This window comes from Meles meles, chromosome 9 (assembly GCF_922984935.1).
Source record: "Meles meles chromosome 9, mMelMel3.1 paternal haplotype, whole genome shotgun sequence".
Taxonomy (NCBI): domain Eukaryota; kingdom Metazoa; phylum Chordata; class Mammalia; order Carnivora; family Mustelidae; genus Meles; species Meles meles.
The window spans coordinates 47,381,444-47,394,380 of NC_060074.1; the positions used below are offsets into that span (position 1 = coordinate 47,381,444).

Consider the following 12,937-nt stretch of genomic DNA (forward strand, 5'->3'; position numbering starts at 1 on the left):
AGCCAGTCTCGCGGAGGGCAGGGACTCGCACAGTACGTTCCAAAGGAAGGGAGGGTGGTAGCCCCTCGCCTCAAGGTCGGGAGTTAACTCAACCGCTATCTGGGTGTCGTTAGATATTAAGAGACGGCTGAGTGCTCCCCAAACGAACAGCAGAAAACGAGCACAGAACTTGACCAAAGCTGCATGGCCCATGAGCATTTTCCTGAGGACTCCACCAGAGCCTTCAACCTGCGGAAAGTGGTGACGTGGTGGAGAGGGGGTGGGGGCGTCTTGGGTTTTTTCTTTTCTTCTCTTCTTAGCAAGGAAAAGAATGAAGGGTTTCCCTTTTACTTCTAACCACTCCCTCCCCTCCAACACAGATCAAATAAAGGCTGCTTTGCACCTGCTATTTGAGCTCCTTGATCCTGTTTCAGACAGTGTGGGTTGGAGCCTGGAGGGGAGGAGACATCTAAGTGTGCTAGAGACCCCCAGGCACCTGAACCAGATGGGAAGGAGACAGGGGTGGATGCCCAGCACAGACGTGGGGCTGGATATCCAGGGGGGTGTGGGGAGGGCGTCAGGGTAGGCAGCAGGACCCAGACAGAGGGTGGGCTGGAGCGGTGAGCAGAGGAGAAGGGACGTGCCTAAGGACAGCTGGTCCCCAGCCAGCCTCCTTAGACTGAACAAGCTGCAGGGCTCCAGGCCCACCCAGGGGAGGGATCCCCAAGCTGATGGAGGCTGAACCCTCTCCAGTGAGGGCAAGTGTGGGTACACAAACGTAAACATAAATGAAGCGCTTCCCACACCAGCATCGTGGAACAGTTCAGACAGTCATGGTCATGGTTCACTACAAAATTACTTTAATTTGGAAATGTTCAAAAAAATAAGTTAATGAAATAGCCTGGTCATCTGGCTATTCAGTTCTACAAACTCCACACATGAGATGAGCACATGTCAAGTCAGGGGAAACAAACACACATGCATATATACAAAATCAGAAAGATTAAAGACTCTGAAGTTCACAAATAAAAGCCCTTTAACAGCGCAAAACTCAACCGAACACTAGAATGCTTTTCCAAGGTCATATGAAAAATGAATTCCAAGTCTATTTATAAACCTAAAATCTGGTAACACCACTGGCTTTTGCCCTAGCATTTCTCAAACTTGCACAGGAGTTTTTATAAGGTGAATTGGGCCTAATGCTTGCAAATTTACTTTCTTTGCCTGGATGGGGCTTGAAAACACCTTGATCCCGAGCGAGTGATGAAGAGCAGCGGGGAGCTGGAGTTGGCTCCTCAGGGGTCTCCCATAGGGCACAAGGCCCCTCAGGGCTCCAGCGCCCACGCCACCTCCCTGGCACACCTGCTCTCTGTCTCCAGGCTCACACCGGACAGTGCTCCACTTTCTGAGAAAGAAGACGACATTGTATCGGGTGTTAACACAAGATCCTAAGACACTTGCTTCTCTCTGGTAGAATTTCTAGGAACAAGACATTGGCGGGGCCCTCGAGAACTAACCTGGCACTGCTACAGTGTCCCTGGCCCCCATCAGGGTGCTGCGGGAAGTCTATGCCCGGACCCCCAACACCAGCTGGGTCCACCCACCCTGTGCAGTGGCAACCAGACACACCGGCCTACTGCCACGCAGCTCTGCAGCCAGGAACCTCATTGGAAGAGCCAGGGCCCCCGGGTCCCCTCAGAGCATGTCCCTCGCCGTCTCCCCTTCTGCTGGCTTAGGCCACCTCCGGCTGCTCTCAAACCCTCTGGCCCCCACCCTGAGCCCCTCCTGTGCGTGCCTCCTTGTCAGGGGCTCCCCTGGGTGCTCACCCACCTTCTAAGGCCCCAGTGGTGTTCAAGGACCTCTGGAACAGAATCAAGCCCCATTTGTTCCACAGGTAACAAGGAGCTACAGGCCCTGACATTCGTGTCCAGGACAGCATGGAGGAGGGAGCCGCCTCCTCCCCAGACCCAGGAAGGTCACCTGGGAAACTCCTCCTTACCTTCTTTGCACACAGGTCATGCATCTCACCTGGCTTGTTCATGCGACACACCTCATCCCAGGTGTAGTTAGCAAGATTCACGGGTTGTGTCACCCAGGGGTCCGTCACCAGCTTCTCCAGGGTGGTGCGCTGCTCAGGGACAGGCTGCAGCAGCCCAGACATGAGGTTCATGAGATCTGGAGACATAAAGACCCACCCTAGGCACATGGCCAGAAGACCAATGGTGGATCCGGGCTTGGGCTCAAGAAGAACGGGGCTCAGAGCAGTGGGTCCCAGGTCTGCCCACCGCGAGTACCTCCAACTGGGCAAGAAGTGGCCTGGGAACCTCCACTGACAAGAAACTGGGGGTTCTGGCACACGGGCCCAGCTACTCGCGGAGACCAGCTGCAGAACATGCTTGTCCCCTCTGAAATGAAAGCATGGGGTTCAGGACCTCCCCCACCCCGCTAACCTAACCTCCATGCAGAGCTTCCAGAGCTCAGCCTGCTCTCGGGGCTCTGGCCATGCAGAGCCTCCAGTGACATGAGGTTCGTGTGCTGAGAGGGGAGGGAGGCAGCGACAGGCAAGCCCCGCATTGTCACCCCAGGAGGTGGCACGGGCTCTGAGAAGAGCCCCAGCCTTGGGTCTAGATTTGGGTCCCATTTCCTGTAACAATGCGGGTGTCTCCTCAACCAGGCTGCTCTGACTTCACCATCCCAGGGAAGTATCTTGAGAATGCAGTGAGAGCACATGGAATGATTTTGTGGGTGGAACAGCACATTGCAGGAAGCACGGTTCATGGGAACCCGAACTTTAGCAAAGCTGCAAAAACCCTCTTCTAGGCTGCTAGGGACTGAACTGTCTCCATACCTCCCCCAACCCCCTAGGTGAAGCCCTAACCCTCAGTGGCGCCTGGGAAGTGGTCAGGGTTACATGAGGTCATGAAGGTAGTCTCCATGATGGGAGTAGTGTCCTTGTAAGAAGAGAGACCAGGGGCACGTGGGTGGCTGCATTAAGTATCTGCCTTTGACTCAGGTCACGATCCCAGGGTCCTGGGATCAAGCCCCGCATCAGACTCCCTGCTCAGCAGGGAGCCTACTTCTCCCTCTCAGTCTCTGCTCCTCCCCTCATTTGTGCTCACGTGCTTTCTCTCTCTCTCAAATAAATAAATAAATAAAATCTTAAAAAAAAATTATCGTGAGGGTTTAGTCACATTCAAGTTACCCTTCTGTTCAGATTAGTGTTTGACGACTAGAAAGAAAGCAACGAAGCTATCAGCACGGACAGAGTCGTCATGCTCGAGGCCGGGACCAGGCGCCCTTACCTTCCGACACCAAGTATGGGGGGTGAATCGTGGCCTCCATGGTCTCCTCCAATTCGCAGAAGGGGTTCTCCTCAAAGATCAGCGTGTACAGCGTGACCCCCAGAGACCACATCTCCAGCTCCGGCCCCTTGTATCTGCAAGGGGGAGGTGGCGGTGGCATTCGGGCCATACCGGGGCTCAGCTCACCCCACATGCGGCCCTGACAGTGGCCCCCAGCGCGTTCTGTGGCCCTTCTCAATTACACCCTCCATTCCAGCACCTCCACCCCAGCCAGCCATGCTCCAGCCACATGCTGGGGAGGAAAAAAAAGCAAGGCTTCACGTCCAGGCAGCTAAGAGATGCCCACTACCAGATAAGAGGGTGTATAGCACATGAGAGCAGAGCGCCTCCTGATGGGGGATTTCCTGGAGGAGGTGGAGAGAAGGCACAGCAGAGGATAGGCTCTAGTCCACACAGGAGCAGAAGGAGGGTCAAAGCAACAGCAGCAACCTAGAGAGGGTGAAGGAGGTGGCAGAGGGGTCCAGGTTGGGCCAACTGGGCAACAGGATGGGGACCAGGGTATAATGGGGCCCTGCTGCCATCTTTTGTCACTGTAAGGACGGACCTCACCCAGCTTCCATGCACTGGCACCTGTGAGATGGCAGCGCTCTTACCCTAAGCCCCGCAGCTGCCCAAGAAATGGCAACTTCACTTTAGAGAAGGGTGGCGCTGCAGCCAAGCTGCCCGGGAGCCGGCTGGTCACTCAGCTCTGGCCCAGAGAGCAGAGACCACAGAGTCAGACAACGTGGCTGAGAGACACTGCGAGGAGAGGGCCCTGGGCATCATGAGGCCAGAGACCAGGATGGGGGGGGGGGGGGTCAGGAGGATAGATGTGAGGAACGTGCAGGACAAGAGGCCGCAGGAGCTGGGGCAAGAAAACCCCCTTCAGCACTTTCTGTTTTCATTTTGTTTAGAGAGACGTCAGGGCAGGGGCTCCAGAAGGTGGGGACGCCCTGGGGAGGACCGGAGGTCTCTGAGCAGCACTGAGAGGCACCAACACCCTGTGCTCCCCTATGGGGGCGTCCCAGCCTGGGTGCAGGAGGTGGGAAGGGGAACAGACAAGCCACACAGCACATGTTAGGGTCCTGTGGACAGGACAGGTGGCCCTCTCCAACTCCAATGGCCACCACGGGACAAGACAGCAGCCAACAGCACACACCAGGCTGATCAAATTACATCTTCAGAGAAACTCCAAGGCCCTTCCGGGACTACCCTCCTTCAGTATGTCCTATTTGTGGTTCTGGGTGCACATGGAGATGACAGGAGAAGGGTTTCCTGAGCACCGCCCAGGGCCCCCAGCAGCCCGCAGGCTCCAGGGCTGGGACACACTGTCCCCCTGGTGGGAGCAGGAAGGCCAACTAGGTCCAGGCCAACTCAGGTCCTCTGCACTTGTGCCTTCAATGCTGGATGTCACAGGCTGCCAGCCCAGCCACCTGTTATTGGAATTGGCTATTATGCCTGTCATCACCATGACTAAACCCAGCTGAAGAGAGACCCTCTCCTCCTACTTGAAGAGTCTCAACTTTTGGGCCTCCTATCTTGATCTTTCATCTTATTCTCAAAGATCCAATTACATAAAACTCCAAACACACATAAGAGTTGAGAATGTAACACAACAAAGAGCGGTGGCCATGGCCTACCTCCCCTTAGCCCACCATAGTTTGCCGGCCTGCCCACTTGGGACCAAGACCTTTGTCAACACTCCATAGCCTGTGTCATGAAGAGGCACTAGCGGAAACCATTCTCCCACCTAAACTCCAAGCAGTCCCGTGGTTCCCCCGGAAGATGTGAGGTCTGGCCGCAGCCTGGCGCCGTACGTACGGGTTTCCCATGAGGACTTCGGGGGCGCAGTACTCAATCGTCCCACAGAATGTGTGAAATAGCCTGCCCTTCTCCAAGTAGGCAGCAGAGCCGAAGTCGATGAGCTTGATGGTGAAGTCCTCTGCAATGACGATGTTCTCGTCCTTGATGTCCCGGTGAATGACGTTCTTGGAGCGCAGGTAGCCCACTGCTGCCACTAGCTGCAACCAGGCAATTCAAGGAAAACAGGCGTCTAAGATAAGGACTAACTTGAAAACAGGACAAAACAACAAAGAAAAACACCTCTTATCTGATTCCTCATGAACTAGTGGCAGGTAAGAACCCTGGACATGCAGACCCAATCCAGCTCAGCCAGCTTGATGTAGGTCTGGGCGGGGCACTCAGCGTGGCTGGCCAGCTACAGCCCCCAGCAACAGCACGTACTAGGATGGAATTCTTCTTTAAAATTTCATTATTCTCATTAGTAGCAGTAAGCACACTCAGCACATTGTTAAGTATACAACACATCAGCATTAGCTATGAAACAGGACTTTGTCTGGTGTAACTGATACTTCATGCCCTCCCACAAATACCCCACTTGTCCCCCAGCACAAATACATGATTTTCAGGTTCTCTCCGTGTGCTACAGACAAGCGTCACTCACCCCTCAACACACAGATTGACATCTCAGGAGGAAGGACAGACCGACCACAAGCAAAAGCTACAAAGATACGTGGTAGGTGCTTCCATGAGTGTGGTTCGGGTGTGAAATGGGAGGCGGCCCTTACAGAAAGACTGAGCATGACACCTTTGGTTCACACAGAAGGAAAGGGTCTTGCCCAGAGTTCATGCCGCATTGAGGGGCAGAGCTGAGAATGGAAGCCACGTCTCCAACCCCCCACCTCTGGTCTCTAGCGGCTTCTCGGAGGGCAGCCCCTGGCATCAGCCACTCGAGCCCCAGCATGCGTGGGGTTCTTGCCCATAGGCACATAAAGTGACTCCCCTGGAAGAGGGCTTTGTTCCAGCAAGCCAAGTGCAACAGTCCCCACTCTGGAAGGGAACAGTGACAACTGCTGCCTGCCCAGACCAGAGAAGCCTACACAACATCTGATGACAGAGATGAACATAAGGAAGCTTCCGGTTAAGTTTAAATGAGATAAGTAAAATTTCTGACTGTATTCATAATTTGGACACCAATCATACCAATCAACATAGTGTCTTCATGGACATGGTCACTTTGATTAGAGACAATTTTATGTTTACAAGTGAATACCCTTGAATCAGAGGCTATAGTTAATGGTGGGTTAACTGTGCCCCATTAATTAACTTACAACTAGTAAACAAATACACATGTGTGCACACCCAGACACTCACACGTATGTACACAAACATACAGACACATCCATGTGTACACACACACACACACACGCACACATACATGCCAGGGTCCAGCTGAGAAGAGAAACTGCGTTATTAATCTGAACATGAAAGTTTCTTGGAGGCTTATTAATTGGCAGCAAGGGATTCACCACAAAGGTCTGAAGAGAACCTGAGTCCCTACAGAGAAGCCCCTTCTCCCACAGGCCTTCGGGTGCCCCTGCCACCCAGGAGAGCTGGTCTGTGAGTGGCCTGATGCATTGGACATGAGGCTGGTAACTGGCACTGTTTGTAGACACTGGCGTATGATATTTTTCTATAAAACTGTGAATCCCTACTTACATATAATAGCACTTACATATATAAATTTACAGAGGGACTACTTGCAAGAGACTTCTTGCAAAATTAGAAAGTATAGAACCCTATAATTACCAAATCAATGGCCCCAGAATTAACAACTGAGAGAAAGCAGCTTTCAACAAGTGACTCTTGTTACATCTTACAGTCTGCCTGCCGTGAAGATTTCAGAAACAAATTTTTACTATGCATTACAGTAGACGGGTAAATAATCTTGCAACACAGAGGGGGAAAGGGGACAGTCTTTGAGCAGAACCACAATGCCTGAAATTTACAGGCAGGTGCCTGGGAAACTTAATATCAGAAATCTAATAGCTCCTAGGAATTTATAGCTCTGAGTAAGAAATGTCAACTTATGCAAACTGGCATTAGATATCAAGTCCTCACCAGGAAACAACTGGTGAGCAAGTCTGGAACACCTAACTTTCTCCTAAAAAATCACAGGAATAACTGTCTCCTCTCCACCCACTTCCCAGCCTCTTTGTCTCCAGGATGCCTTCCTATTTTGCTCGTCACTCTCCCATGCCAACAAAAAAATAAGTAGACAAGATCAACACATAAGCAGACATGAAAGAGACCAAAATAAATATTGTGAAACAAGGTTGCTAGAATCTCAACCTTTCCTGATTACCTCACTTAGCTGGACAGCAGGACCGCTCTCATCCACTGAGCACAGTGGGTACCTCAGAGGCTCTTTCGGACTGAATGCAACAGCCTTCCCTCATCAGCCCTATAATTATCCTTGCATACAACTTAGCAATGGTTTCTTGCTGAGAGACGAGGGCTCAAATCAGACGCACAGGCCTCGAAGCCTAACCTGATAGCTTCATTGCCTAAGTTTTGCAACTGGTGTGGATATTGTATAAATATAAGTAAGTTTTAATCATTAAACATGCTTCCCTCATCAGTCCAGTACAGCATCTGGGCTCCCCCATGTATCTTAATATAGATCTTACCCCATAAAATCCAAAATCTGAAGGCTAGAGTCCACCTCACAGAAAAAAGTGCATGTGAGCCATGCATGTCGGCAGCCCCGGGACCCCAGCCCAAGCCCACAATCTCCCCAGCATGGCTCCGGCCTGCTCACTTGTCGGAAGATGTAACTCGCCAGGGGCTCATCAAGGTTGGGATGGCGGTCAATGAAGGCAAAGAGGTCCAGACCAGAGCCGTGCTTCTCCATCACCAGCTGAAAGAACCCTTGGTTTTCAAATACGTCTAAAACCTGGAAAAAGACAAAGTCAGGTCTGGGCCTGCCGAGGTGCCCTCAGGACAACATATTTAACAACGGTTCACGGGACTGACGTCAAGGTACCACTAAATGACAAATGGCACCCCACCTTGATGATATTGGCGTGGTCCACCCTGGACAGAATCGCAATCTCCAAAGTAACTTTCCCAAGTTTGGGATCCTCGATCCAACAATCCTCCAAAACCTTCTCCTTCTTAATAAACTTCACTACCACCTATGAGGAAGATGGGGGAAAAGTGGCTGCCAGTGTGTCTCTGGCACCCCATTGAGCGTGGTGCCCGCCGCCAGCTCTGCAGACACAGATCTTGAGTGGGCCTCCCCCTGAATCCCAGGGACGGGAGAGAAGAAACCCAGGGGCCCCCACACACAGCACAAGGAACGGAAGGGTGAGGCTGAGGAGACAGAAGCACATGGTGGAGGGGCCGTGAACTGGGCCAGGGGCAGGGGCCCCTCAGAAACCTCATCACTCCCAGGTCACAACCGAGGGCTAGAGCCCTGATAGAGAAAATGAAAGAGGAGGCCGGAGAACTGGAAAACACAGACTGAGGCCATCACCCACATCCTCTGGGAGCTGAGGGGAGCCCAACAAAACCAACGGACACAGCAACACAAGACACGGGACATGTCACAGGGCGGAGAGGCCGTCTATCAGGGAGACGAGCACTGTAAGCCACTCAGCAGAGCACTGGCTGTTGGGGAAGCAAGGGCACGGGGCCCGGGGCACACGGTGAGCAAGAACTGCAGGTCAGGCCCGCTCCACGCTTCCGCTGGAGACCTCATGAGATGACCCACAAGTCCCGCCCGATGAGCTCACCGTCCACGGTGGGGACAGCCAACACGTGTGCACTGCGCCTCGGGTGAGCAGGGACGAGGGGCCCGCCGGAGGGGCAGACGGGCAGCGGGAGGGGGCATGCAGAGGCAGGAGGGGCAGAGAGGGGCATCCGCAGCACCCAGTCAGGCCTCACGGTGACCACGCAACAAAGGGGATGTCTCAGCCCCAGCCATCAGTGCTGACAAGTGGTCAAATCCTAAAGATGGTGCCAAGAGAGGGCTCCCTGATCCCACAGGCCGAGGAGGCATGTGAGAGAAGGCAAGAGCGTTGACGAGGGAACCAAGGCCGACCTCCTGGCACCCGGGAGCATGGACTGGTGGGGGGTGTGGAGGCGGTGGCTGGAGGCAGAGAGGCCTGCCACCCGCCCCACTGCAGGGTTCAAGGAGGGGCGAGGGAAGGCTGCTGCTGCTGGGAGCCTCAGAACACACCTACAGGGGGTTTCAGGGACAAAGTGCAGAGCTAGAAAGAAGGAAAAGGATTAACAGAACAAAAGAATAAATCCTCTTGAGGTAAAGAAAGCTTTAAACATTCAGATCAAAGTATTACCAAGCGCCAAGCAAGAATAAAGAACACACGCACACACAGAAATACATCCTGGGGAAATTTCTGAACTCCAAAGATTAAAAGAAAAAAAATTCAGAAAGAAAAAATAGGTTGCTCTTCACAAGCATGCTAGAGGCCACAGAGTAGGGGTCACGTGCTCGGAGAGAAACCGTGTGGATCGCCACGAACACATCAGGGGAACAAAACAGTCAGAATACATGTGAGGACACGACATGTGACACCCACATGTTATCAGTAACCAATATTCCAGCAAACAAAAACTAGACACAAGAAAGGGAAGAAACCAGATATGGAAATAATGCAGGTTTCAGAAACTCACCGAAAACCACAGAACATGCTGAGAGAAACGTAAAGATCTACACACTTGGGAGAGACACTCAGGTCGTGGGTCACCACAACTGCTTTGTGAGGACAGCAGTGCCACCAACTGCCCCATAGACTGAGCGTCCAGAACTGTGCTCTGTCCCCCCAACAGTGGCCTCACCCTTACGGGGCCATTTCTGATGGACGGCTTTCCAGAATCATCTGCAGGCCTGGTAATACTGAAGCTGGCATGTCTGGGCTCTGAGATGCAAAAAGACTCGTGTGTTTCTTTTCAAACCAAGAGAAGAGCTCCCAGGCTTCTTTCTTCTTCCTTTAGGTCTAGAGGTCTACAAAAACCCTGTAGTCTTTTAGGTTCCTGACTCAATTAAGAATGGACCTGCCTCATAGAGATTAGAGACAGTAAAGCAACATAAACTTGAGAATTAAACCCCATATAAACACGTGACAGCAAAAGCAGCATACACCACGGCCTCAGGAAGGCAACCAACGTGGGCTCAGAAGACCTACCATGGAAGAGCCCTGTTACTTAGTAACGGTCCAACAACCATGTTCAACCCAATACGCTGGAAATACAGCCAAATTAACTCACAGAAAGTGTAAGAAAACAAAACACATATTTTATGAATAAAGCAGACAATTCTTTGACAAGTCTAGCAAAGATGAGAGAGGGTGGACACAAGAATCAGACCAGCCAGGGGCACCTGGGTGGCTCAGTGGGTTAAGTCTCTGCCTTCAGCTCAGGTCATGATCTCAGGGTCCTGGGATCGAGGCCCTCATCAGGCTCTCTGCTCAGCAGGGAGCCTGCTTCCCCATCTCTCTCTGCCTGCCACTCTGCCTACTCGTGATCTGTCAAATAAATTAAAAAAAAAAAAAAAAGAATCAGACCAGCCAAGGGAACAGAAGCAGCCGCAGACATATCATTGTATGTGCTGATCTGCAAAAAGGCTGCCAACTCCACCAGCCTCTTGTAACTTTGACAAAAAAAAAAAAGAAAACTGATGTATGAAATATAAATGAAAAAAAATCCCAAGTAAAAATATTAGCAAACCGAAAGAATTATTATAACCAAGGATTAAAAGAATTTATTATAACCAAGGATTGGTTCTATGGGTGTAAGTTGATTGGTGTTATTCATTATATTAATAAAGAAAATGAGAGTATGATCAGTTCAACAGAGGCTGAAAAGACATCTGGTAGAACTCAATATTCATTCTCCAAGAAAAATTTCAGTGAGCTGAAAATAAAATGAAATATCCCCAGCAGAAAGTCTCCATCAAGAACAAAACAGGGGCGCCTGATTGGCTCAGTCAGCTAAGCATCTGCCTTTGGCTCAGGTCATGATCCCAGAGTCCCAGGATCAAGCCCTGCATCCGGCTCCCTGCTCAGCAGGGAGTCTGCCTCTCCCTCTGCATGCATTCTCTCTCTCTCCTCTCTCTCAAATAAATAAATAAAATCTTTAGAAAGGAGCCACGGCGGCTGACGATGACTGGGCAGGAGAGCCAACAGCTCGCCGCCTGCTCCTGAAAACGGCCCTGTGGGTCCGAGAGGCCGGCAGGCTACAGATCACGGAGAACGAAAGACAGAACTGGCCTTCCTGCAGGAGACTGGCCACTCACCTAGAAAATCGAAGGACCCACAGGAAACATGTCAGAACTGGGCAGACAGGTGCGGGAAGGTGAAGCATTAACACAGACACTCAGCAGGTAAAGGCCAGAGGTAAGTGATTAGACCCCATGTGGTCGAAGGACCCCACACACTCATGGCACCCCGAACTCAGCAGGCAGCACAGGAACAGTTGGGCAGTGTCACAGTATTTGCAGAGACAAACAAGAGTGCCACCACATTGACTAGCATAACGCTCAATTACAAATGCAATCCAAACAGGACTTGGGAGGAGGGCAGCTGGGTCTCAGCCTGAAAATCTACCCCCAACATCAGCCTCTGAGTGAAAGGACACAGTGGGAAGCCCAGCATGCATCTGAAGTGGCGAGCAGGACGGCTGGATGTGACTGTGTGCACTGGCGGGAGGGCCCTCCAAGGCCAGAGCCTGACCCAGGCCAGCCCGTGTGCTGGGTGCTCCACAGAGGACTCCTCTGTCACGGTAATCCGAGAGTTTGGACGCAGAGGCACTGAGGCCATGGCTGCATCTGAGCGGGACCCCCACTACTGAACGCGGCCCGAGAGCCCGGGTATACCTCCTTGTTGGCTTCCTTGTCCACTGCAGTCCAGACAAAGCCAAAGGCACCGCTGCCCAGCGGGCTCAGCGTGCTGTACTTGTGGGAGTATGCGCCCTCGCAGGCCGCCAGCCCCTCCAGCTCCACAGCCTTTGGGGGCTCTTCGAACCAGGGCTTGCTTCTGAGCATCTGTGGATGAAATGGGATGCCTGAGGGGCCACATGTGACCAGAGGAAAAAAGGGAAGAGCAAGCAGAGTCACGGCACCAGTCCCCTATTCCTGCACCCTGCTCCTCCCATGTCCCAGGGGGGTTGGCTTGAGAAGTGCTCTCCTAGTCTACCCAAACTGGTGCACACGCCGAGACCCCACCCAGCACACAGGGCAAACTGAGGTTTCAAATCCCACATACAGCTTCAGACTCACCCGCTACACGAGCAAGCATGGTGAAAAAGCCCTAGAAGGATCCTCCTCCCATCCCAGAGGAAGCAGAGGAAAGAAAGACAGAAAAGCCAGGCAGGACCCCTTTCCACACCATGCGGTGGGTACGAGGCAAGAGCTGAGCACAGACCCCCACCTCCCCTACGCTGGGTCCAGAAAGCTCGCACATGGAGTGGCTGGAGCTGGGCAGGCTGGCCAGGAGCAGGCGCGTCCGCGTGGCCGAGTCCCAGTGGCTGTGCAGCAGGTCTTTCACGAGCCAGCAGCAGAACAGGGTCGCAGAGCCTTGGAGCTCCACCCGCTTCACCTCAAACTGCACACCTGGAGGGCAGGGGAGGTCAGCACAACAGCGGCGGCCTGGCCAAGGACGCACAGTCCCCCAGAGCACCCATGCAGGGCGGGGCAGGGACACCCACACTTGGGACAGGGCAAAAGCCCGGAAACCCGCATCGGACACCACCCTCCACCCCGCACCATGTCTGCCTTCTGCTGCCAGGTCTGTGGA

At 52.7% G+C, this 12,937-nt stretch overlaps 1 protein-coding gene across 6 annotated transcripts in view; it reads right to left on the bottom strand.

The window, feature by feature from the left end:
- Positions 1–833: 833 nt before the first annotated feature.
- The window catches only part of PASK (PAS domain containing serine/threonine kinase), a 37,147-nt gene continuing 25,043 nt past the window's right edge, over positions 834–12,937 (bottom strand). Inside the window, exons 11-18 of one of the 6 annotated variants that reach the window (XM_046018844.1) lie at positions 12,572–12,753; positions 12,019–12,186; positions 8,192–8,317; positions 7,942–8,076; positions 5,142–5,341; positions 3,282–3,415; positions 2,008–2,154; positions 834–1,384 (exon numbers count right to left, since the gene is read on the bottom strand). In XM_046018844.1, coding sequence (XP_045874800.1) covers positions 1,305–1,384; positions 2,008–2,154; positions 3,282–3,415; positions 5,142–5,341; positions 7,942–8,076; positions 8,192–8,317; positions 12,019–12,186; positions 12,572–12,753 — 1,172 coding nt within the window. In that variant the 3' untranslated portion in view covers positions 834–1,304. Of the gene's footprint in view, positions 2,155–3,281; positions 3,416–5,141; positions 5,342–7,941; positions 8,077–8,191; positions 8,318–12,018; positions 12,187–12,565; positions 12,754–12,937 lie in introns of all 6 variants that reach the window. The other 5 variants (XM_046018843.1, XM_046018845.1, XM_046018842.1 and 2 more) reach the window with 5 other exon arrangements.